General features: G+C 38.6%; 1 protein-coding gene across 1 annotated transcript in view; it reads left to right on the plus strand.

Annotated features, from left to right (window-relative positions):
* Myo81F (Myosin 81F) overlaps positions 1 to 25,425 on the plus strand; it is a 1,965,857-nt gene that overhangs the window by 1,012,062 nt on the left and 928,370 nt on the right. Inside the window, exon 12 of the mRNA NM_001316563.1 lies at positions 9,158 to 9,401. Within this exon, the coding sequence (NP_001303492.1) occupies positions 9,158 to 9,401 (244 nt within the window). The remainder of the gene's footprint in view (positions 1 to 9,157; positions 9,402 to 25,425) is intronic.

Here is a 25,425-nt window from a genome sequence, read left to right on the forward strand (position 1 = left end):
TTGGGATGTAGTTTCTGATTTAGTTTCCGAAAATCGATAACTAGCCGTTTCTTTTTCACCCCATGTTGGTCTGTTCCCTTTTTATCTACAACCCTGGTCGGGTTGTTGTAGGTAGATTTGGATGGCCTTATTACGCCGTCCGCTAGAAGTTGTTTAACCTCTGCATTGACGAATTCGGTCACACCTTTGGGGTGCGGGTATGACTTAGAGTTTACCGGCTTCCCGTCTGTTTTAATAGTGGCGATAGTGTTTATGTTATAAATGGCAGTACTTCGTCTGGATCAGCGAAGGCTTTATGATTTTTTACGATCATTTTAGCGAATGTGTTTTTATATGCAGGAGGGACGTCTTCATCGTCAATTTTAATGAAGTTAACTTTTTCTGTTCCAGTAAAGTGGATCTTTTTACTTCCCTTACTGGTATGTAGGACATTTCCGGTAAAATCGAGCTTCGCATTCACTAATTTTGTTCCCCTCGAAATATTAAGTTACATTTAATTTCTACTGGTACAAGTAGAGCAAACAGTTAGGTAGAACGGGTCATGAGTACCCTGAAAGGTATGCTGACGAGTGTCGAAACTAGTCAGAGATCGTGGCAGGATGCTTTGTCTGAATGCAGCTAGAATTGTATGATTAATCGTGTGACCAAGTTTAGAATTATTGATTGGTAAGGAAGCTCGACCTTTTGGCTTGTTGCCGCTAAACGAAGATAATGATGATGAGGTAGACAAAGGAAATTTGAGAAAGGAGGCTAAAATATAATAATGGAATGGCAGCTAAAATAATATGGAAACGACAAAAATAGGTCAAAAGTGGTAAAAATACAGATAAAATAGTTAATTTCAAAGTGGGTGATCACTTTTTGCTCAATAACGAATTTAAAGGATGGATGGAGATAGATATACAATAAAATCTTTAACATGTGATCGAAAGTATTCTCATGCATGTTTTACAGCAATACCAAATACTCAGATACTCGATAAGTTAGGTAAAGATAGGTAAAGATATGTTATGGCGGGGGTCATATATGTAAAAGGATTTACACAAAAGATAAGTAAATAATGTGTTAAAGGAACTAAACAAATAATAAGTTAATTATGTGTAAAGGGAACTACACAAATGATAAATTAATTAATGTGTTAAAGGAACTATACAAATTATAAGTTTATTATGTGTAAAGGAAACTACACAAATTTATTTGGTTTAAAAAGATTTAAAAAAATATAAGTGTTAAAGGAATTACACGAATGGCGAAGGGGGTCAGGAGGTCGACCCTGCCATCGGTGTCCGTGTACACGAGGTGCGTGAATTGAAGTGCGGTGGGCTATCATCCTCACACCATCGGTGAGCGAGATGAAGAAGGTCGTCGCGAACAAGTAGCTTGCCGAGATTGGTCTCAAAGTTCAGCCGAAGAAGAGCCAACGACCCAAAGTCCAGGTGTTCGACGTCGACAGTGGAATACTGCAAAGGAGGATCACTCCCTATCCGCTTTCAAGAAGGCAGTGCACCTCAACATGAAACCGTGGTCAGTCACCGATGGCGAAAGAGCTAATCTGACGCTTGAGGTTGACGAAAAGGCGCCGAACGTCCTTGAGCAGACCGGGCGGGTCTATATCAAGTGGTTCAGTTACCGTTGCCGGTCGGTAGTCCACACCTATGCTTGCCATAGGTGCCTTGGATTTGACCACAAAGGAGACCATTTGCCGCCAGTTTGGACAAGCTGGCCACACAGCACCCAGATGCACGAATCGTATGGATTGTCGGAATTGTCGTTTCAAGGGCTTCACGTGCCCCATCTACGGTGCGGTGTTTGCGAGGTGGAACGCGAGACATTAATGTTTATCTTCCTTTAGGCAAATTGTGGCCGTGGCCGAGCTCCTACCATCAAGCTCGCAGTCCGCTTGCTCGACTCTGGCCACTTGTTCGCATTGGTGCTTGAGCCTTATGTGGACCTCGCTGGACGAATCACGGGAGTCCCATCCGGGATGCGTGTGTTTTCGGACAGTCGTGGAAAAGCTGCCGTCTACCTGAACTGCCCGGATTCCATCTGCATGACGATAGAGCCGCTTGTCACCGAGTTTGGAGTATGCGTGAACGTTACTGGAAGATTTGGCTCAATCTTCCTATGCTACGGGTACTTCCAATTCAACACCGGACTCGAACAGAAACTCGGGTACTTGGATGCAAAGCTGCGGCTAACCAGCCGCATTTAACATAATCATTTCATATATTTTTTTGTGTGACATAGATTCAACTTAAATATTAGGTTTGTGTATTGTTGAATATTATTTGATATTAAAAATGCTTTTAACTCAGCAATTCAATAATTTTATAATTTTGTTATTTTCAATAAAAATGTATTCATAGTTTTTTTGGTTTTATTGTTTTTTTTTTTAGTTTTATTGTATTGAATGTAAAATGGTTTACGATATTTCTGTAAAGTACAAGTTGGTATTTCGTGTTTGATTTTACTTGCCATGCAATAGTCTTTATTAATATTTTTGCTTGTGTATTTAAAACATGAATATTGTGTAGATAAAACTTGCATTTATATTTTCATTAATAATTTGTACCTTATTGTTGTGATAGGGGGTGATAAGGAATAGAGGCTGTTCAATTGTACTTGTGGGAATGGGAGACATTAGGAATATTTCGCTAGTAGCGGTGTTATACCAGACTAACTAGCTAAAATTACCAAGGTTGTAATGCTTTAAAAGTATTGGATTAAATATTCCTTGTCGTGTTAGTTGTGAACCCATTTTAATGTCTTTGATATATGCAGTAAAATGTTCAATGATTAATATAAAAAGGCAGATTTTTCGTCCTTTTTCTAAAGATTTTGATTTATTCAATACCGCTATTAAGACTATCAATAACTTACTGGTTTGCTAATTTGAACCGTTGTTGCGTTTTGTTACACGTATGCCGTTTGTGGCGACCGGTATTGCCAACCAACCATCGGAAGGGCGGTGAGAGGGAGAAGACAGATTACTCAAGTGCGAACGGCAGAACGACGCAGTGTCAATGGCAAGACTACTAATTTTTGTAAGGAACATTGGTAATAAATTGACTTCAACCGAAAGCCATAGAGTGTTACGTTCATGAATAAGCTGATGAATAAACTTTGCCGATTAATACTAATAACTAAAAACTAACTAACCAATAGCGTGGAAAGGCAAGAAATTATTTTCCACATAGTGTTAACAAAATTAAAAAAAAACTGTTTCGGATCCTGCGCGAACTGCACTTTATAACAGTTTAAATAGTTATTTGAACACTGAGCATTAGGCACGGTAAAATATTTATTTAGAGTATTAGTAATATGCGACAACGATAATTCGAGCAGCCCGTCACTATTCAATTTTTCTTCTAAAGACCACATTGTACCAGGTATATTAAAATCACCGCGAACTATAAATTTGTCCTTATTAGAAGGTCTTTTTGAGATGTTTTGGATATCGGACACATGGCTTAAATATTCTGGGAATTCAAAAGACGGCGGGATGTAAGAGCACGTAATATTTTCAACTGGATGGTAGACCTAATCGCAATAAAGACTACCTTTCCGTCTGGATTAACGATCATACGATGATATTGTGTATATACCTGAAGCACCAACTCTCTGTAAACACAATTATATGGGATGCAAGGGAAAGGCTATCAGAATACAGATAAGTTAGTTTGCTACGCAAGCTGCTAGCATTTTGATAGGGAATAGTAAGACCAGATAATCGTTTTTTTTTTTAAGAAGAGGAAGCAGATGAAGAGGCGGATGGTGCTGTGTTCTGGCCACGTTAGGGAAGTTTAATGACCACCCCTTTTTCATATTTTTAGTCTTAGCTTCAAACTCTTTTACCACCATACTATCCGGCCCAAATAGCTCATCATTATCTTGAAAGATGAAATGTAAGAATGTTAGAAAAAGTTAAATTTTTCCACTTCTTGTGAGGGTACGCTAAACGGAACAGAATTAGCGCGGAAAGTAGATCATCGGCGAACACTATCTCTAGCTGCGCCAAAACTGTTTGATTAAAAGGAAAGGACTGATTGTCCTTTCCAGCCACCTTTCTTTAATCTCGTTCTCAACTCCTAGGCAAGTATCTATTTTAGATTTGGTCACTTAGCTAGATCATTACTTGTTCTGCCGCTAAAACTAGCGCACTTAGTGTGAAAGAAGACAACATTTGTATCCATATTTTTTGAATTCGGACCACTGTACAAAGACAAAATCAAAGCAAGCGAGCTGTTAAAAGTACCGCCAAAAATTAGTCTGCACGCAAAGAACTTTAGATTTTGTGTGGGAGAGCGAGAGTGTGGGTGCACAGTGCAGCTTATGTGCATACAAAAGAAACACCAAATAGCATTGCGAACAACGCACGAAAGGTGAGTAAACAAAACACAAAGGCAGAAAATGTCAAAGAATTATTTAATTTGTTGAAACTAGTGCACAAATAAAGATAGATTCACTTGCGAAGAGATTTTAAAAAATCACATGCTTAAATAATTAAATAAAAATATAAAAGAAATTATTAAAAAACCTCCGCTGGTTTTACAAGCACAAAAGTAAAAAAAAAACACTCTTTTGGTGTATCTTAGAGTCCAGACGATGCTGGAGTTTATCAATTGATTGAACATAGTTTTTTTTTAATGCTTGATTTCTGGTTCAATCTCAATCTTAAGGAGTAATCGAAGATAAATTACTTAACATAGAGAAAGTATTTTAAATAAATAGAAATAAAGAAATTATGCAGTTTTCCAACGGCACAGTTCTACATAAGAAAACAACAATTTTGTATATTGTTAAAGTTCCGTTCTTAGAAGAAATGTAATTCCGAGACATCATTATAAAACCCATAGTTAAAAACAACAAAATGATACACCTAAAATTGAATAAATCTTTTTTATTCCCAAACTTCACCTATGGTGAATTGTAAAACAATAGAAAGTATAAAAATATACGATAAAAAAACCGTTTTAGTTTAAGGCAGGAACGCGCTATTGAAATTAGAAAAAGTCGACGACCTAATCATCCTATTAAACATTTACCATGGAGTATCCTGGAACAACAATCGAGATTCACCTAGAAGGCACCTGCCGAGTTCAGCTAATGTCTAATGTCTAAATGATTATCGACAAGCAGCTTAGTAACTTTGAACCAGAAGCCTTGTCTTCTGGACCGCCTCTTTTACAGAGTACAGCTGAGGAAAAAGAAAGTCTTCAGGTTTTATAACTCGAAGCACTGAAAGCGTTGCATATAAATATTGCTGGACAGCTGAAGCACATAAAAGTCCATTCAACGGTCAACAGAATAACCCTTCTGACGCTCTTCGTCATTACTCTGATTAACATTCTCTGTTTTCACATCTATAGTCAAAGGCGGAAATCCGACGTTGATCCTCTGCCACCAACTTTAATTAATAAGGTCGTTGTTCTCACTTCAAATTCTTTTTATTATTTATTATTAATAATTTATTTAAAAATAATAATTGACTTATATATGTAAGTAAAGAAAAGCTAAGCTGAATAGGGTTAGCCGGATGCGCGTGCAACAATGTTGCGATACCCACGGCAGAGTAACTTGATCAAACAGCACAAACAGCACAAACAGCAGCCGGCGAAGAAGGCGCACGGTCAGCATGGTCAAACTGACTTTAAAATGTCCAATATCAACAATAACAAAGCATGTTTACTCTATTCTCCCTTTAACTTAAAAGAGTAGAAATAAGTATCGGGTTTTATAAATCTTTGAGATATACAAATTATAAAAGTCGGTTGGTTGATTATTTATTGCTGATTCTTTAATTCCAGACACCCGTTAGGGTGATGGTAATTTCTGGAATGTGTTATTTCAAAGTTGTCATGTCGATATCGATTTTTCAGGATTGCAGGAGTCCTCTTCGTCCAGTTCATCCTCTATTTCTATGGCGCTGGCTTGGACAACGGAGTCGTAATCTTATTCATCGGTGTTTTCTTCCGGCATGAAGTAAATTTTTTGTCGAGACCGTGCCGACTGGCCTTTTTGCCATGTTGTGGGTTGTTTGAGCCGGGAGGAGGTGTCGACCTCCATTGGCTCTGGTGCCGGTTGGTCTTGGCCATACCTTGCACTGTTGTGTGACCTTTTTTTAAAGGAACCACTTTGATTATTCACTCCCTTTGGAGTTCTGACAAAATTTGGATTCTTTTTCACTGCTCCCGAATTTTGATTATGTTCGTTGTAGGAATGCGAATTTCTCCAACCTGCTTGTCGCTGGTTGTTTGGCTTATACGTTTTGTCCTCATTGTGTCGGGCGAAGGTCGCCGCAAAAACACTTCTTTCATTACTTGACTCGGCTTCTTGGGCTAACGCCAAAGCTGAAGGCAAGTCCTGTTGTTGTGCCGGAAAAACGGTTATTTTTAATTATTTTTTTAGGCCAGATATTAACGCGTGTAAAGCGTCATTTCTGTGGTGCTCATTCAAGACGGCCGCTGCGTCATGAGTCATGTTTTGTTTGTAAGAAGCGTTAGCTTCCGCTCTATTTCATCATAATATTTGAGTAGTGGTAAATCGCCCTGTCTTGACAGACTTAGTTCCTGTTTTATTACATGTGTCGGCGTTTTGTCGGCAGATGTAAAATCTAAACGGGTCAGAATGGCATGGAAATTAAATACCGTATTGAAGGAGGCCAAAACAGCAGCCGCTGGGCCCCTTATTTTATTTCCTAAAATTCCTACGGCCTGATAGTGCCGGTTGCCGGTTGCCTCGAACAACGGGAAAATTTTGTATGCCGCAGTAACGGCTTGTCTCCAAGAGACGTAATCCTCTTGCTTCCCATCGAATTCTGGGAAAGATTTGACCATATCAAGGGGTTCATTGCATTCAATCTCTGGTTTAAATTCAATTTCCTTGAATGTTTGGATTTTTGTATTTTTTTTTTTTAACAAGTCTAACTTCCCCATAATTGAGGCTAATTTTGCCTCGAATAATTCTTCCTGCTTTTGCAGTGCGACGATTATGGATGCCTCCATATTCGCAATCTGTTCTGCCTGCATTGTTGCTACCTTACTGGTTGATGGATTTTCGAACTGATATTTTTCCCTTTTATGGGCGAGTTCTAAGACTTCTTCGTCTGAGGAGATGTTCTCGGTATTTCTGTATATTAGTCAGTGTAAAAAAAGAGTCAATCAAGAGTCTGTAGATAATTATATTTTCCGTATCTATGGATTCTCCATTTTGTTAAAAGTTGGGAATTTATTTGTTGATTTTCTTTTTTGTACTTTTTATGTTTTTTATTTTTTATTTTTTGCGTTACACTTAATTTTGCACCTCGCCGTTTTTTAATTTTTTATTATCGCATGAGACTTTGTTTTCACTTGCAATTTTTATTGCACCCGTATCACGTGAGTCGACTACGTTGGGCGCCAATTATAAAAGTCGGTTGGTTGATTATTTATTATTGATTCTTTATTTCCACACACCCGTTAGGGTGAGGGTAATTTGTTTTTTTTTTCAATGTTTTGCTTATTTATTGAATCTTCCCTTTTACTTAAGAGACTAACAATAAGTTTTCAAATCTTATTCTAAACTAACTAAATATCATTTTATGAAATGAATCGTGCTGTGTGGCCTTACAAATTTAACTCTGGGCTGGTTGGTCGTTCCGGTGCAGTCGGCTTTGGCTGCATACTCGAATAAGTTTTCTTGCAAGCGGATTTGGATGTGAGGCTAGTTTTTCATTGTATTTTACTTTCTTCTCTGCTATTGTCTCAATGACAAGTTTTATTTGTAAGTCTCTGTGTACATTCACGTTCCGAAGATACCATGGAGCTCCAGTAATGGTTCTCAGAATCCTAGACTGTGCTCGCTGTACTATGTCAATGTTGCTTCTCGATGCGTTGCCCCATAGCTCGGAGCCATAGGTCCATATGGGTTTTAAAACGGAGTTATATAAGGGGACTTTGTACTCCAAGCTTAAGGAAGGGGGAAAGTTTATAAGCCAGTGTAGATCTCTTGCTTTTAGTCTGAGGTGCGTCGTCTTGGCCTCTATGTGTTTCCGGCTTGTGGGATGAGCGTGCGGTTCATTACCAAGGGTGGGCAGGTTTGTTTGTTTAGGGTAAATGTTACCTGTTTGCACTTTCCTTCGTTTACTCGTATGCGCCAATTTGCAAGCCATTGTTCTACACAAGTTAGATGGCGTGCTAGTTGCATCGTAGCTTTTACTGGGCATCTGGATCGACTTGGTATTGCAGTGTCATCAGCGAATGTGGATATCGTTAGCTGGTAGTTTGTTTGGATGTCCGCCGTGTATAGGATGTACAGAATTGGGCCCAGGACACTTCCTTGAGGCACTCCGGCTTCTATAGTATAATCGCTTGAAGTGCTTGAACTGCATCTAACCGCGAACACTCTTTTATATAGGTAAGACTTTAGAAGCTTATGTATGTTTTGAGGCAGCAGTTTGATTATTTTAAACATAAATCCATCCAGCTATACTCTATCGAATGCTTGTGCAACGTCTAAGAAGAGAGCTGTGCAGTATTCACAGTGTTCAAAGGCAGTGCGAATTTCTGTTGTGATGCGGTTCAATGGCTCCATGTTTTGCTCGAAAACCAAATTAGTGCGATGGAAGTGTGTTGTGTGTTTTGAGGTGGGGGCTGATGCGTAGCAGCAGCACTTTTTCAAATAACTTGGATAGACAAGTAAGTAAGCTTATTGGCCTGTATGATGATGGCTGTGTTCTGTCTTTCCCAGGCTTAGGGATCATTTCTTCCACTTTTGAGGGAAGTATCCAATTTTAGTAATTGCGTTGAAGAGCAAGCAGATTCGTAGAACTGCACACATTGGGAGCTCAATGATCATTTTCGGGGTTAATAAGCTTACGCTCAGGAGTACAAATTATTACTAAACTAAATTTCGATCTAGCTGCAGCTTGAGGGCTCCGGCCCGCTGCAGCGCTGCCGCCAAAGAGCCAGGTCAGCAGTTCTTCATCCGGTCTGATCACTCGCTCCGCGAGTTCTCCGGACGGGCTCCAGGCCGTTGGCCCTGGAGTGCACGGCCAGCATTTTCCTGACCGCGCATGCAGGCCACCGGATATGGCTTGCAATTCTGCACTTTTACTCCGTGAGAACCGCTTGGGTTAACTTACACTAAGATAATAGATTTTTTCTGTTTAATATTTCAGGTCAATACAAGAAGAACTAAGTGTGCTGGCTCATATTTCAGATAACATTCGCGCCTCAGCTAAGCCACTTTCCGATAAGAATGATTCTGACAGCAATACTGCGAGATCTTCAATTAAACAGAACACCGTTAACCTGGACAATATGTTTGATTTTTTATGCGAATCAAAGGGAGCATTTGAGAATGCACTTATTAAAGAAATAAATGACAACTGGAACAACTTGGTTAAAAATCTTGACGAAGAAGTAAGTAAAGTTTAAGATTTTTTATAATACACTTTTTTTAAATGAAAATATTGAAATAATACTGGAAAGAGGACTGCATATTAATGTGTTTTGGAAGAGGTAACCCAACAGGTAATAAATGACAATTTTGTCTATAGCTCTTTACCCTTTAATATATCTGTACTGTATATCAGGTACAACTTATAACTATAAAGTAGAGACAAGATTAGATATTTGTGAAAAAATATCAACACGTTTATAAAAAGTGTGGGTGTGGCAGTTTTGTACGGTTTGTGGGCGTTAGAGGGGGAGTCGCTGTGTCTTTATCTCTAGAATCTGTATGCTGAATCTCAACCTTGTATCGAGAATATATATATGTCGAAGAGTCATCAGGATGCCCTTCTTCCTCTTCACTACTCTCGTTATGGTTCGCGCGACGTTTTCTGGCGCTTGAACAAGGCATGTCTGTTATGCGTAACGATCGAAAACTGACTGACTGATCTCTTCTTCACAAAATCAGAATTATGCGTAGTTCTTGACTTTACATGCAATACCAACACAATTATGACAGTTGTTCTAGTCCGCATACACCAATACTTATGCACACCGCATTTTTCTGTATGCTTCTCGTTTTCGTACAGACATCTACCTCCCACCCGCTCCTACCCGCGACCAGACTACGTTCGGCAGAAACTCTAACGGTTGTCTGCCGCGCATCAGAAAAATAAAAAGAGGCGTCTGCATGGCGCGTGCCAAGCAGAAACACGAAATTTTGTTTCATTTAAATGATCTGCGACACGGCCTTCCTGACCTATCACACGTCCTCGTGTGCTAACAGTCTCTCAATAATTAAACAGAATCTTTCAAAGGCTTATTTTTTTTTCAAAATATAAAGTTATTCTTCATTCTTTATTACTTTAAATCAAACCAATACAAATATTTAAAACATTTCATTTATTACATTTAAGCCATGAGAACCGGACTACCATCAGCTTTCAATCAAACAATCATAATTTTGTCTTCTTCAAACATAAATCGTTAACGTTCTTGATTTTCAATACATTTTTCTACTAGCGCACAGTTTTTCAAACCGGCCAGTCCATCTTTTGTTAGCCTAGCTCACAGCTTACAACTCGACAATCCGGCCAACATACGTGGCACCCAGATGACGCAGTCTATAAGCCGGCCAGTTAACTCACACCACCAACCGTTACCAAATTTAAGCTTAAGTGCAACAAAATGGCGAACCACTTAACTCGGGCACCCATGAGGTAGAGAAAGTCGCATTTGGAATAGGTCCGGAGGTTTACAAATTTTTAGTCATTCTCAAGATCACAGCCCTCACTGGCTTGATCACTGGCATCTTCTGTGCCTTCATCTTCAAATACTGTGGTAATCCTCTTCTCAGGCATACATCGCAAAGATTCATGAGAATATTTATAAGTTCGGTTATTATTTAATGCTTTGAGTTTATATCGATCTCCTGGTAATACTTCGGCCACTACAAATGGACCTTTAAACTTAGGATCTAATTTGGTCTGGTGACGCTCTTCATTTTTAAGTAAAACATGGTCTCCTAGCTTGTGTCTTACAATAGTGGCTTTGTTTTTATCGAATCTAGCTTTATCAATTTTGGCATTCTTTTCCATGTTGCGTTTTGCTATTTCTCTAACTAAGCCAACATCGACAATATTTTGTTCTTTTACAACAGGTGTAAGCCCAAATGGCCTTGCTTCTCTGCCAATGAGTATCTCTAATGGACTGACTTTAGTAACTCTATTGGGCGTGCTATTAAGGGCCAGCTGAATCTCATATAAAGAATCCTGCCAAGATCCCGGGCCAGTTTCAACCGCAGTCAGCATGGACTTTAGAGTACTCATGACTCGCTCCACTTGGCCATTGGCACGACTAGCACCTGCGGCAATTAAATGTAAATCCATTTTCTGTGCTGAGCAGAAATCACGGAAAGCTGAACTAGCAAAACTACGACCTTGATCAGCAATAAGTCGGGAGGGGACACCGAATAATGATATAACAGACCTCACTGCCTTAATGCAACTATCGGTGTCTAGCTTCGTAGTATGAGAGAGATAGACAAATTTGGTAAATGCGTCTATCATCACAATTATATACTCCTTGTGGTCGCTTTTTCCGCTAAGTTTACCTGTAATATCCACATGAACCGTATGCCACGGGATGTCAATTTTAGGAATGGGTTGGAGTTCGGATTGTATTTTGCCAGACGGAGGTTTTGATAATCTACAAGTAATACAGTTGTCCACAAATTGGCGAACATACTTAGACATTTTATCGAACCAATAGAACTCGTACATTTTCTCAAGAGTTTTCTCCCACCCGAGATGCATAACTGACTCGTGTACGTTGTTGACAGCGGACCACCTAAACTGCTTTGGGATTATGGGCAGACATCGAGTCTTTCCATTTCTTTGAATTTTTCGGTACAGAGTTCCAGACCGTAGTTCATAAGTCTTGGCCAAATCCTCGGACAATTCATTATTACGCAATTTAGAGATAATGGAAGAAGTTTCTTCGTCTCTTTGCTGTTCAGCCAATAACCAGTTGTCGGATATTTCTGTCAGATTGATATGCCTTTCGACTACGCCTATGGAATTCTTGACAATTTTTGGAACCGGATTCCGAGACAGAAAGTCAACATGAGCCATACGCTCACCTGGTCTATACTGAATATCAAATTCGAAAGATTGCATGTACGACCACCACCTATGAACTCTAGGGGTCAGTTCTATCTTTGTACGAGAGGCTTTTAGCGAATTGCAATCAGTAAACACAACAAAATGACGGCCATGCAAGTAATGGCGAAAGTGTTTTATAGAATTGTAGACAGCAAGTGTCTCCAGTTCATATGAATGGTAACGCGATTCTGCTGAAGATGTCATCTTGCTAAAATATTCGATAACTCGAGGCTTCTGTTCAATCCGGTGCAGCAAAATAGCCGTAGCCGACAGAACTCGCGTCTGTGTGGAGCTCGATAGAAAATTGTGGGTCGAATATAGTAAGGACAGGTTCATTAGTTAAAATAGATATTACTTTTTGCCGTATTTGTTCATGCTCCAATTCCCACAAAAATGACCTGCTCTTTGAAGTAAAGGCGTAAAGAGGTTTCATCAGTTGTGAAAACTTGGGTACAAATTGTCGAAAATACGAGACTAGCCCAATAAATTGTCTCAACTGAGTGACGGACTGCGGAGGTGGCAAATTCATAAGGGCTCGAATTTTCCTGGGATTTGGCCGAATCTCACCTGACTTAACCTCGAAACCCAAATATTCAACAAAAGACTTAAGAAAGGAACATTTTGTAATATTAAAAGAAAATCCAGCATGCGTAAGTGCTTGCAGTACTACTCGCAATCTATCAAAAGCTTCTTCTTTTGTACGTCCAATTATCATTACGTCATCCATATAAACAATGGCATACGAATGGGTAAGATTACCTAAGGCACGATTAATAGCTCTTTGGAATACAGAAGGTGCATTCTTAAGCCCGAATGGCATAGTCAAGTATTCGTACTGGCCTTCTGGGGTAACAAATGCCGTTCGCTCGACTGAATTCGGGTGAATTGGGATCTGGTGAAATCCGCTTTCCATGTCTATACAGCTGAAAAACCTAGCACCACTCAGCCTGGCTATTTGTTCAGAAATTAGCGGCAAATGGTACCTGTCTGAAACGGTATTTGCATTTAGCTCTCTATAATAATGTCTCTAATGTTTGATTCTAACAACTGTTGAATTAAATGCCGAACTTTTTCCTTCTCCTCTACACTCAACCTATATGGGCGCCCTTGAACCGTCTTATTCTGATCAATCATGCGAATTTCTAACTGGCCCGTAGTCACACGGCTTAGTGGAATTCCATTTATGAATGACCCTGAATATTCTTCCACGCAAATCGGTGTCAACATTAGCCAAATCGGGATTCTTTTCGGAAACTTCAACAGACAATATAGATTTTTCGTTAAACATAGTAAGAGATGTTGATGTTATTGTCACACCGACTCCCTCGCTCAAAATATCTCGACCAATCAGAGCGTCATACTTAATATAATTGTCTAACACTACATGAAACAATATTTCATATGAGCGTTCACTTATCAAAACATTAGCCAATATCTGCAAAGTGCTACAAATAATATTGCTACCAAGACCCCTTAAAATAACTACGTTGCCCATTCTGGATCCAGATAGTCTCTGCGAAGTAGCCTCCTTGATGAGTGAACACTCGGCTCCAGAATCAAAACAAAATTGGAACGACTCACCAGATTGCGAAAACGTCCCTACGGGCTCAAAAACGGTACAGATGTTGACATCTTTAACAATGTTATTTTTGCTAGACGATGAACGCTCCTGACGATCAGGACATACGGTAGAGATGTGTCCAGCTTTTCCGCAGTTGAAACAAGTCAAAGTAGACCGGTCTTTCCCTGATGGTTGCCTGTCGGGTTGCTGAACGTGCACTGCCACTGTTTTTGATCGACAATCCGCCTTTTTATGACCAGGCTTTCCGCAGTTGTGACACTTGAAGTAGGGCTTAGCTCGTTTTCCTGGCGGCTCTGATGTACCATCGTTTGGAAGGTGGCTCGGTCTAGCGTCGAATGAATAGGCCTTTAGTTCTTGGTGCAGCTCGTTCCGAGTGTTGATGTCGGAAGTGAAAACTAAACGCCGCAAACGCCTGTCAATTCCAGCTGCATGCGCCAGTGTAATGGAGACTGCGATTTGCTCCACGCTCAGCGTCTTCCATTTGGCCATAAGCGAAGTAACCATTCGGCTTCCGTATAACGACAGGCACTCGCCTTCCGCAGGGCGTCCATTTAGCAGATTCATAACTGCTGCCGCTAATGTTTCTGTTCACGCAAAATGTTGCAAAAACAATTCTCGAAACTGTGGCCATGATATACCAGGAAAGCAAGTCTGTGAAAGCCAATGAGACGCGCTTCCTTCCAGTGATTTGCTAAGGGTCATCACAAGAGCGCTGCCTTCCAGTTGGTTTTCGGACAAGATGTAGTCCACCGTTGAACACCAGGATTGCGCATCTGATCCCGCACGTTCAGGATTAAACCTGGGCAATACCACAGCAAACGATTCTCTTGACTCTCTTTGTGCGTGTTGCACTTGTTTCAAAAGTTCGGAAAAATGGCGATTTTGCGACTCCAAAATTGTCAGCAAACTATTTTCATTGTTCAAAGTAGGTATAGGCGATCCCACTTCTGATGTCGAAGAGTCATCAGGATGCCCTTCTTCCTCTTCACTACTCTCGTTATGGCTCGCGCGACGTTTTCTGGCGCTTGAGCGAGGCATGTCTGTTATGCGTAACGATCGAAAACTGACTGACTGATCTCTTCTTCACAAAATCAGAATTATGCGTAGTTCTTGACTTTACATGCAATACCAACACAATTAAGACAGTTGTTCTAGTCCGCATACACCAATACTTATGCACACCGCATTTTTCTGTATGCTTCTCGTTTTCGTACAGACATCTACTTCCCACCCGCTCCTACCCGCGACCAGACTACGTTCGGCAGAAACTCTAACGGTTGTCTGCCGCGTATCAGAAAAATAAAAAGAGGCGTCTGCATGGCGCGTGCCAAGCAGAAACACGAAATTTCGTTTCATTTAAATGATCTGCGACATATACTTTATATAGTCGAAAACACTTTTCAGCGAATAGAATACCCTTTTACTCTACTAGTAGCGGGAATACAAAAATTGAAATAAAATCTGCATGCATAATCTCTGCATAATCTCAATCTTTAATCTTTCTGGTTTTTATAGTTTCCTCGTGTGTTGTCTTAACTTTACCACATAAGTGACAATACTTCAGGATTCAAAGACTCTCTGAATATTTTAAAGAATGTTTTCATTTAATTTGTTACTGATACAAATCAGTTTCAACTTCATTCATTATCATAAAATAATTAAATTATTTAAATTTTCGTAACGTAATTTAAATTTAATAAATCATACCATTCGTGTAATTCCTTTAACACTTCTTTTAAATTTTTTTTTTAAACCAAACAAATTTGTGTAGTTCCTTTTACACAAAATTAACTTATCATTTGTGTAGTTCCTTTAACACATAATTTAACTTATTATTTGTGTAGTTCATTCAACACATAATTTAACTTATCTTTTGTGTAGTTCCTTTTACACATACCCCCCTCGCGATAACATATCTTTTACCTATCTATACATAACTTATCGAGTATCCGATGATTTGGTATTGCTTTTAAACATATTTTTATCAAACCTATTTTTGTCGTATTTTGCTTGAATTTCCATATTCTGTTTAGCCTCCTTTATCAAATTTTCTTTGCCTACCTCATCATCATCAAAAGGTCGAGCTTCCTTACCAATCAATAATTCTAAACTTGGTCACACGATTAATCATACAATTCTAGCTGCATTCAGACAAAGCATCCTGCCACGATCTCTGACTAGTTTCGACACCCGTCAGCATACCTTTCAGGGTACTCATGACCCGTTCTACCTGACTGTTTGCTCTACTTGTACCAGTAGCAATTAAATGTAACTTAATATTTCGAGGGGAGCAAAATTCGCGATAACTTTTACTTGCGAAACTACGTCCCTGATCTGCTATAATTCGACTGGGTAAACCAAATAAGGACACGGCTGATTTTACAGCCTTATTTCAGCTTTCAGAATTTATATTTAGTGTGTGATATAAGTAAACAAGCTTGGTGAAAGCATCTATAAGGACGAAGATGTATTCCTTAAAATCATTTTTACCACTCAATTTGCCTGTGATGACAATATGAGTCGTATGCCACGGCATTCTTTTTTAGGAATGGGATGCAGCTCAGCCTTCAAGTGGCTTAGGTTATTTACATGTCATGCTTTTTTTCCACGCACTTATTTAGACATATTTTTCTGTGTAGTATTCCCTTGCGCAATTCATATGTTTTGTCCAGATTTCCTGGTAACTCATTATTCTTTAACTATAAAAATATTTATTGTACCTCGGTATCTCGCTGTTCTTCTGAAACCAACGAGTTTTCAGAAACTTCGGTCAAATTGATTCGTAATTCTGATACCATATTCAAACTTTTGTGTTGTTCGAGCACTGGATTCCGAGAGAGAAAATCCACATGCGCCATTCGCTCGCCTTTTCTGTACTCTATTTCGAAATCAAACGCCTATAAAAACGCCCACCGTCTACCATGCAAACTCGGTCTTAAAACTATTTTTGTGCGGCTGGACTTTAATGAATTACATTCAGTATAAACTATGAATTTACGTCCCTGCAAAGAATGTCGGAAGTGTTTAATAGCATTTACCACTGCTAGTGTCTCCAGTTCGTATGAATGGTATTTAGATTCGGGAGATACTCTAACGGGTAATACTCTAACACATGAGGTTTTTTGTCAATTTTGTGTAAAAGGATCGCTCAAAACCCAATATAACTTGCGTTTGTATCTATGTAGCTCTATTGGGTATAGCGGATCGAATAAGATTAAAACTAGCGCCTGAGTCATTATAGTTATTATATTTATTCGTACCTATTCATGCGCTGGTAACCAAACAAGGTCAGTGTAAAATCCCAAATGAGAAGACTTTACTCGTTGAGTTTTTGTAAGAAACTGACTTTATTTGGAAATATCTTCGGCTTAAATATGTGACATGAGAATCGCATCTTAAAGTAAATGGCCTACGCAGAGGCCTAAGTAAATAGTCCCCGCCTTATCGAGGTCCCACGCTCCCGCACATCTGCCTATCTTGAGCGGCGAGAACCTTATCTGTGGTCTCCCACTAAGGGACTATTTTAGGAGGCGGGGAACGATCTCAAGTCACTGACTCATGTGGAGCACTGCACCCATGTCGCCTTAGATAACAAAATCCTAAATATAAATTATCGCTCTCGATTCATTTACATAAGATATGAACGGAGCCCAAAATTGTAAGTCTTTAAATCTATTCGTGTTCATGTGTGAACATTCTGCCAAAGTGCCAGCAAAGCTGAGATGTACATTTGTATATTAGTTGCATTTATAACAGTACTGGACTGTATTTATTTGATATACGTTCATTTATTTTGCAACTAAGATTTCAATGGCCCTAGTGTTCATGGCTTTTAATTTTATTGGATTACAATTATGGTTTTATTATTTTTAATTCAACAATTTGTACTCAATTAACTTATTTTTATTTTTTTCTATGTAGAAGTACATTTTCTCTTAAACAACGATATAGTGGACTGTATATTTTTTTTTGTTATATATATATACTTTTATTTTTTATTTACTATTGATATTTATAGTACTGGCAACGGACCTGCAAAGGTTATTGCTTGCATTCTCTGTTGCACAGCACATTTCCGTATGAAAAATATATTAATACTACCATTATTATTAAAGCAATAATTAATCCAGCATGTCCGGAAATATGATGGAAATCTAAATCTTTCAATTTGTGATGATTCTCTTTCATAAATTTAATTTCATTATTCAATCGTTCAAATTCCTCAGTATGATTTAATATTGATAGTTTCAGCGGATCCCGAATAATCTTCGGCACTTCACTAACTTCTCCTATATAAGGTGTTGATAATAATTCTTCACTTTCGGACTGAATGTTATGGTGGGCAACTAGAATTTTATCGTCGGTTCTTGCCGTACAATATGGCGCAATGCTTAAAACTCCTTGCTGAGGCAAATCGAACAATTCAATTTGAGAGTCAGTACATTGCAGACGGACTTTTGAATTCACAGGAACCTTAAACAACCAACTACTTTTCTTTAATCAACCACAGATGTTTGTTTTTGAATTAGTGTATCAAGGTTGTTTTGGTTATCTAACAAATTCTTCATATTTTCTTCTAATTGCTCTCTATCATCTTCATCCATTACACCAAATAAAATATGATACAAAGAACCCATAAATTCGAAAGGAGCACGCTTGCTTCTAGATCTAGACTGCATCATAAACAATTTATTGTTTTCTTCAAGTTCCGATAACTGACTTTGCATATTATCTAAAACTAGACTACATTGCTCTTCACAGCTATGAAGTCTTTCGCAAACCTTGCTCATACTTCGTATAAGCGCATTACCCTTTGTTATCATTTTAAAATATGGATCCATTTTATAATAGATAACCAAATTCCAAGAAGTACTCACAATCTCAACATCTCCTAGCGGGTCTAGATATATTGCTGAGGTTTTATTTATTTTGTCTATAGAATATCTTGGTGCTATATCTTTAGGTGATGCGCTAGAAACTTGACAGCTTAACACAAACAACAACATTGCCATGATGATTCCGATCTTGGACATTCCCGATGTCGCTCTAGTTCGCCTTTTTGGGTCCTGGTCAGCCTCATTTTTGTCAACAGACTTTATTCCTTCCAATGGACAAATTTTAGTAATGGGTCTAGTGATATATCCTTCCTGCATCTTTACTTTAGCCACCCGGACCTTATCATCATTCCCTTTATGGACCTTTTCCACCTTTCCTAAATGCCATCTTGCAGGATGACAATTCTTATCCTTTAATAAAACTATTTGCCCTTCTTCTATATTAGGAATTTCCTTTTTCCATTTATTCCTTTGCTGGAGGTTCTGCCGGGGGAATAAAATGCCAATCAATTCTGTCCTTTTCAAGCTGCGCTGCAATCGTTATATTTTCTTGTATTGCATTGATCTTGATCTAATTTTCTTGCAGCTCCTACAAAATTTGTTCCGTTGTCTGAATAGATATTGGAACATTTTCCCCGTCTAGCAATAAATCTTCTGAGTGCTGCTAAAAATGCGTCAGAAGTTAGATCGCTCACCATTTCTAAGTGTATGGTGGCCATGCAAACGAATACGGCAACGTATCCTTTAAATGTTTTTTGCCCATGATTCTTTGAACATTTAACATAATAAGGACCTGCGTTATCTATTCCAGTATTAAGAAACGGGAATGTCATCGTCACTCTATATTTTGGCAAGTTACCCATTATTTGCTGAGCTGTATTTTGTTTATACCTTGCACACTTTACACATTCTTTTAAATACTTTTTCAACGAATTTTTCAACCCGAAAATCCAATACTTTCTTTGGATATAGTTTCGCATAAGGTTTATCCCTCCATGCAATGTTTCCTTATGAGCATTTTTAATTAATAAGCTTGTTAGGTGGCATTTTTCTAAAATGATTGGATGTTTAACATTAAATTCTGCATTGGAGTTTTGCAATATTCCTCCAACTCTTAGAACCCCATCCTTGTCCAAAAATGGATTCAATGACAATATTTTATTATTTGTCTTGATTTCCTTTTTGATTTTAAGGCACTTTATCTCTTGCCTAAACTGGTATTCTTGTTGTTTCTTAATAACAACTGTTTCCGCTATTCTTATCTCCTTTACTGAAATAATTGATGAATAGGCTTTATTTTTTGTTTTCATCTGCACGAATCTATTTATATATGCTATTATACGTATAAGTTTTTCTATACTGGAATACCTTTCTATTAATTCGTAAATAGGATCATCTATTTTGTCATGTAATACCGTATTTATTAAGACAGGTTCTTCTACAGACTGCTGCCGAGGCCAAAGTTCTTTTGGGTCGGCTAGCCATTTCGGACCTTTCCACCAAAAATCACAGTTGATCAACTGGTTAGAATCCACTCCCCTGGATGCTAAATCTGCTGGATTATCCTCTGACTTAACATGATTCCATTCAGTATTTTGTAATTTCCGAATGTCATCCGATCTTCTTCTTATAAATTTGATCTTACTTTGACCACTGTTAATCCATGCTATAGTAATCGTGGAATCACTCTAAGCATAGATCTCCATTATATTGTCAATTGATCCTTTTAGTCTTTGGATTAATTCACTAAGCAAGTGAGCTGCACACAGCTCTAGTTTGGGAATTGTCTTCTTATTTTTTATAGGGTTGACTCTACTTTTGCTAGCTATTATATTAACATGAGGTCCTTAACATGAGGCCATACAACAGAGCATGATGGAATTTATGACATTTATGAAGACCACCATTCAAGACATGATGCGTAATCAAAACCTTTTGATACAAATGCTTGTAGCCCAACAATCAAATAAATAATGGCTACCTTACGCATAGCTACGTGGAACGCCAATGGCGTTTCACAGCGCAAACTTTCCTAGCTCAATTCCTACATGAGAAGCGTATCGACGTAATGCTTCTTTCGGAAACTCATCTCACAAGCAAATACAATTTTCAAATAAGAGACTACCATTTCTGCGGTACAAATCATCCCGACGGAAAAGCACACGGTGGCACCGCCATACTCATAAGGAACCGTATGAAGCACCACTTTTACAACGAATTTGCGGAAAATCATCTTCAGGCCACATCTATCAACATTCAGCTGGATGACAACACTCTCCTTACACTAGCGGCCGTATACTAAAAAATATATAAGTTCACACATTGAGCTAAGCCCAAAACTCAATACTGAATCTGATATAGAGAGCTGCACGTGTGCATTGCAATCCATCCTTACTGCAGCAGCTCTTACTGCAACACCCAAAATAACAAATAATACAATTAATTCAAAAAAGACCAACGTACAAATCGAGCAACTCGTCCACGTAAAACGTCGCTTACGCAGAGAATGGCAATCTTCCAGATCCCCAACTGCAAAACAAAAGCTAAAAGCAGCCACACGGAAACTGGCCAACGCTCTGAAACAAGAAGAGGACGACGATCAGCGCCGATACATAGAGCAACTCACACCAACAGGCACAAAACAAAAGTCACTGTGGCGAGCCCACTCAACGCCCACCGACTGAAACCGTTTTGCCGATAAGGAATTCCTCAGGTGGCTGGGCCCGTAGTGATGAAGACAGAGCCACCACATTTGCCGCTCACCTACAAAATGTGTTCACGCCAAACCAGGCTACTAGCACATTCGCGCTACCGTCCTATCCCGTAAACCGCTATCAGCAACACACCCCAATTGTGTTTCGTCCTAAAGAAATAACTAAAATAATCAAAGACAATCTCAGCCCGAAAAAATCCCCCGGCTGCGACCTTATAACTCCGGAAATGATCATCCAGCTGCCACATTCTGCAGTTCGCTACATAACCAAGCTCTTTAATGCCATCACCAAACTTGGTTACTTTCCACAACGATGGAAGAGGTCGATTATCATATTGAGCCAAAGCCTGGTAAGAACCACACAGTCGTGTAGCATATTGGACTAATCTACCCTAAGAATACAATAGATGATTGGGTATAACATAGCGTCAATACATTGTGACACTTTGTCATAATAAATATAAATATACAAATATACAAAAAGACCACCAAAAACTACGTAAGCACTCCAGCGCCCCAGTAATACGATCTAACGCTTATACATAAGCCGATCGCGGAGCGTGGGAATGCTGAGCATGCACTTTGCAGCTCAAGTGGTCAATGCCTTCTGCATGCATATGTATATGTATAAATGTAAGTAAGAATACATAGATATAAGCAATGTATGTGCGGGTTAGCTGAACCCAACTTCAGCACACTTTGATCATTTGAATAAACAGATTCAAACAGAGCAGAGGTTCTGAGCTCGGAAACCAAATCTTTTACATCTATACCTGTTATATTTTTAAAACAATTACATGGCGACCGTGACAGTGTTCACGTGTGCATGAAGTTAACGATTATAATAAAAGCATGAAGTGTCCGTGGCCAAAAGAAATAAAATGAATAAATTCAAACAAAATTCAAATTCGTGGCCAAAGAAATAAAAACAATAAATTCAAACATTACATGGATAAATGCATTACATACATAGAAATGCAGAAAGGACAAATCTTCTTAAAAAACTTTTGAACATAAATGGCAGAGGAGCCACAATTCTCGAAGGCAGTACCCACTAAGCAAAGGGACTTGCCAACTCTGGAAGAGGCCCTACAGGAGAATCCAGCTAATGGACCACGCCCACTCACGATAAAAGAGTACAGAGCCAGGCAGCAGAAAAAACCGCAAAATAAACATAAAAGAAGCGGTCAAAGAATTAAGCTACTTCAGCAACGGCGACTGGTCAAGGACATGACCAAGTCGGCAAAAGACGAGGAATCCCGACAACGCTACATAGTGCGTCTTCAAGAAATAGAGACTAAGCTTCGCAAAGGTGCGAAACAACGCAAACGGGCTGCATAAATGCCAATGCCCCAATTTGCCAAAACTTCAATCAGATGCATCCCGACAACGCTACAAAGAGCGTCTTCAAACACAGGAAATAAGTTTTGCAAAGGTGCGAAACAACGCAAACGGGCTGCATAAATGCCAATGCCCCAATTTGCTTTAGATTTAATTTCTACCCCAAGCCGATGCGGGAAACCGCTGCTTGGAAAATACTAAAATCTGTTAGGCTTTTTCACTAACAATGTGGTTGGAGAATTTTTTTTTTATTATTGTAAACGACTATGTGAGCCAACCACATATATTAACCATTAATATTTCCACGTCTCTGGCACTGAGTATACATATATACTCAGCTGCAAAATGTTATTTGTGTAAAATGACAACAATGAAAAAAGTTCTTATTTTGACTAATATAAAAGAAAATATTAATTTCATTTTTCCGATTTTCAAGAAGAAAATATTTTTCCTTCCTTTAAGCTCCAAATAGAATATCTTATTTTTTTTCCTTTTTTAAAGATCCGTTTCATTGAATATAGATAAAATGGGATGGTTTAGCGATTCTAGTGAGGCAAAGGACAATACTGCCAACGTAGTTAATAACGTAAAAATTATAGATCACACAGACGATATAAATGCGTTGTGGATCTTATTGCTGATCATTACAATAGTACTACTTCTACAATTTCTGCTTACAATTTATGTTAAGCATAACAAGATCATCAAAAGACGTTATATAAATAGGGCAAATCGTTTAGACCAGATTTAAAAAAAAAAATAATATGGATTAGAAGAAAGCTTAATAAAAACTTTTTTTACGACAAGAATGGAATGGAGCGAAATAGCGATACGAATAGACGAATTTCGCTTCAGGTTCGATAAGTCTTATAAATGTATCAATAGAGACGCAGTAATAAAATCCGAAACTTTGAAAAATCATATAGAGACATTAGTAGGAGAATATAATAATATAGTTACATTAGTAAATAAATATGCAAATAGGCTCACATCTGAACATAATAACAAATGTTTGAGGGTTATAAAATCCCTAAACACAAGATTAAATAACATCAGAAAAAGAAGGCATATTCTGATAGATGTACCAGAAAGTCTAAGTCAATTGGTTGAATTCAACACAGACCAGTTCAAAGAACTAGACGAATCTGTTCAATCAAGCGGCGCTGAGTCCGATAGTGACATTGAAACGCTAGAAGGAAGCGACCGAATTGAATTTAAATCTGAACCAATAAAAATTTCTGAGATGGCACAGACATTGATAGAATTTATCAGGCTAGCCACATCTCTGATACCAGAGTTTGATGGTAAACCAGAAAATCTACAAAGTTTTTTGGATGCTCTAGGTCTACTAGATAGCTTAAAGAGCACACATGAAACGACAGCAGTAAGCCTAATAAAAACTAAACTTAAAGGCCATGTAAGAAACCTTATAAGTAATGAGCAGACGATTGCTGCAATCATTACCCAACTGTCAAGTGCAGTAAAAGGAGAATCGGTAGAAGTGATATCTGCCAAGCTTCTGAATCTACAACAGAGAAATAAAACGGCTAACCAATACACCCAAGAGGTGGAGAAACTGACAAAGGCCCTTGAAGGTGCCTATATCAGTGAAGGTCTCAGCCAGTCCTTAGCAAATAAATACAGCACTACAACAGCTGTAAAAGCAATGACACAGAATTGCTCCATTGATAAGGTAAAACTTATCATGCAAGCAGACACATTCACAAACATGAATGATGCCATCTCCAAATTTGTAAACAGTTGCACAGAGATAACAGGTCAAAGTAACACTGTACTCTATTATCGACGAGGTGCAAATAATTATAATAGAGGCGCCCGGGGTTATAATCGTGGTAGAAATATCAACCACAACAATTACAACCGAGGTAGCAATAACAACAATAATAATAACTATAATAACCGTGGAGGTAGGCGAGGCCAAAACCAAGGGAGAGGCCGCGGAAACTACAACCATGGTAATAATAATAATAGCAGTGTGAGAATCGCGCAAAATACGTCGGAAAACTAACAGAACCCTTTAGGAAACAACCAATAAATGTAAAAGTTCATTCCATCAATTATAGTCTTAATATATTCGTAACCTTCTATAAAAGCCCGCATAGCCATAACATCTTTTTCAACGAGCAATGGCTCATATCGCTTCACGCGATTACCATTTGGTCTTAAAATAGCACCAAATTCATTTCAGAGGATGATGACTATATCATTCTCGGGATTAGAACCCTCTCAGGCATTCCTTTACATGGATGACTTAATGGTGATAGGATGTTCCGAAAAACACATGATTAAAAACTTAACTGACGTTTTTAATGTATGTAGGAAATATAACCTAAAGTTGCATCCAGAAAAATGTTCATTTTTCATGCACGAAGTGACATTCCTAGGTCACAAATGCACAGACAAAGGAGTATTGCCAGATGACAAGAAATATGACGTCATCAAAAATTATCCTGTCCCTCATGATGCGGACAGTGCAAGACGATTTGTAGCATTCTGCAACTATTATCGTCGATTTATAAGGAACTTCGCCGACTATTCACGGCACATAACTAGATTATGTAAAAAGAATGTCCCTTTTGAATGGTCAAGCGAATGCCAGAACGCATTCGAATACCTAAAAGAAAATCTTATGCACCCCACACTATTACAATATCCTGATTTTCGCAAAGAATTTTGCATTATAACGGATGCTAGTAAACAAGCTTGCGGAGCGGTTCTAACTCAGAACCGAAACGGGATTCAGCTCCCAATAGCTTATTCATCACGTTCATTTACAAAAGGAGAAAGCAATAAGAGTACAACGGAACAAGAACTAGCGGCAATCCATTGGGCAATTACC

Source organism: Drosophila melanogaster, chromosome 3R, assembly GCF_000001215.4.
Source record: "Drosophila melanogaster chromosome 3R".
NCBI lineage: Eukaryota > Metazoa > Arthropoda > Insecta > Diptera > Drosophilidae > Drosophila > Drosophila melanogaster.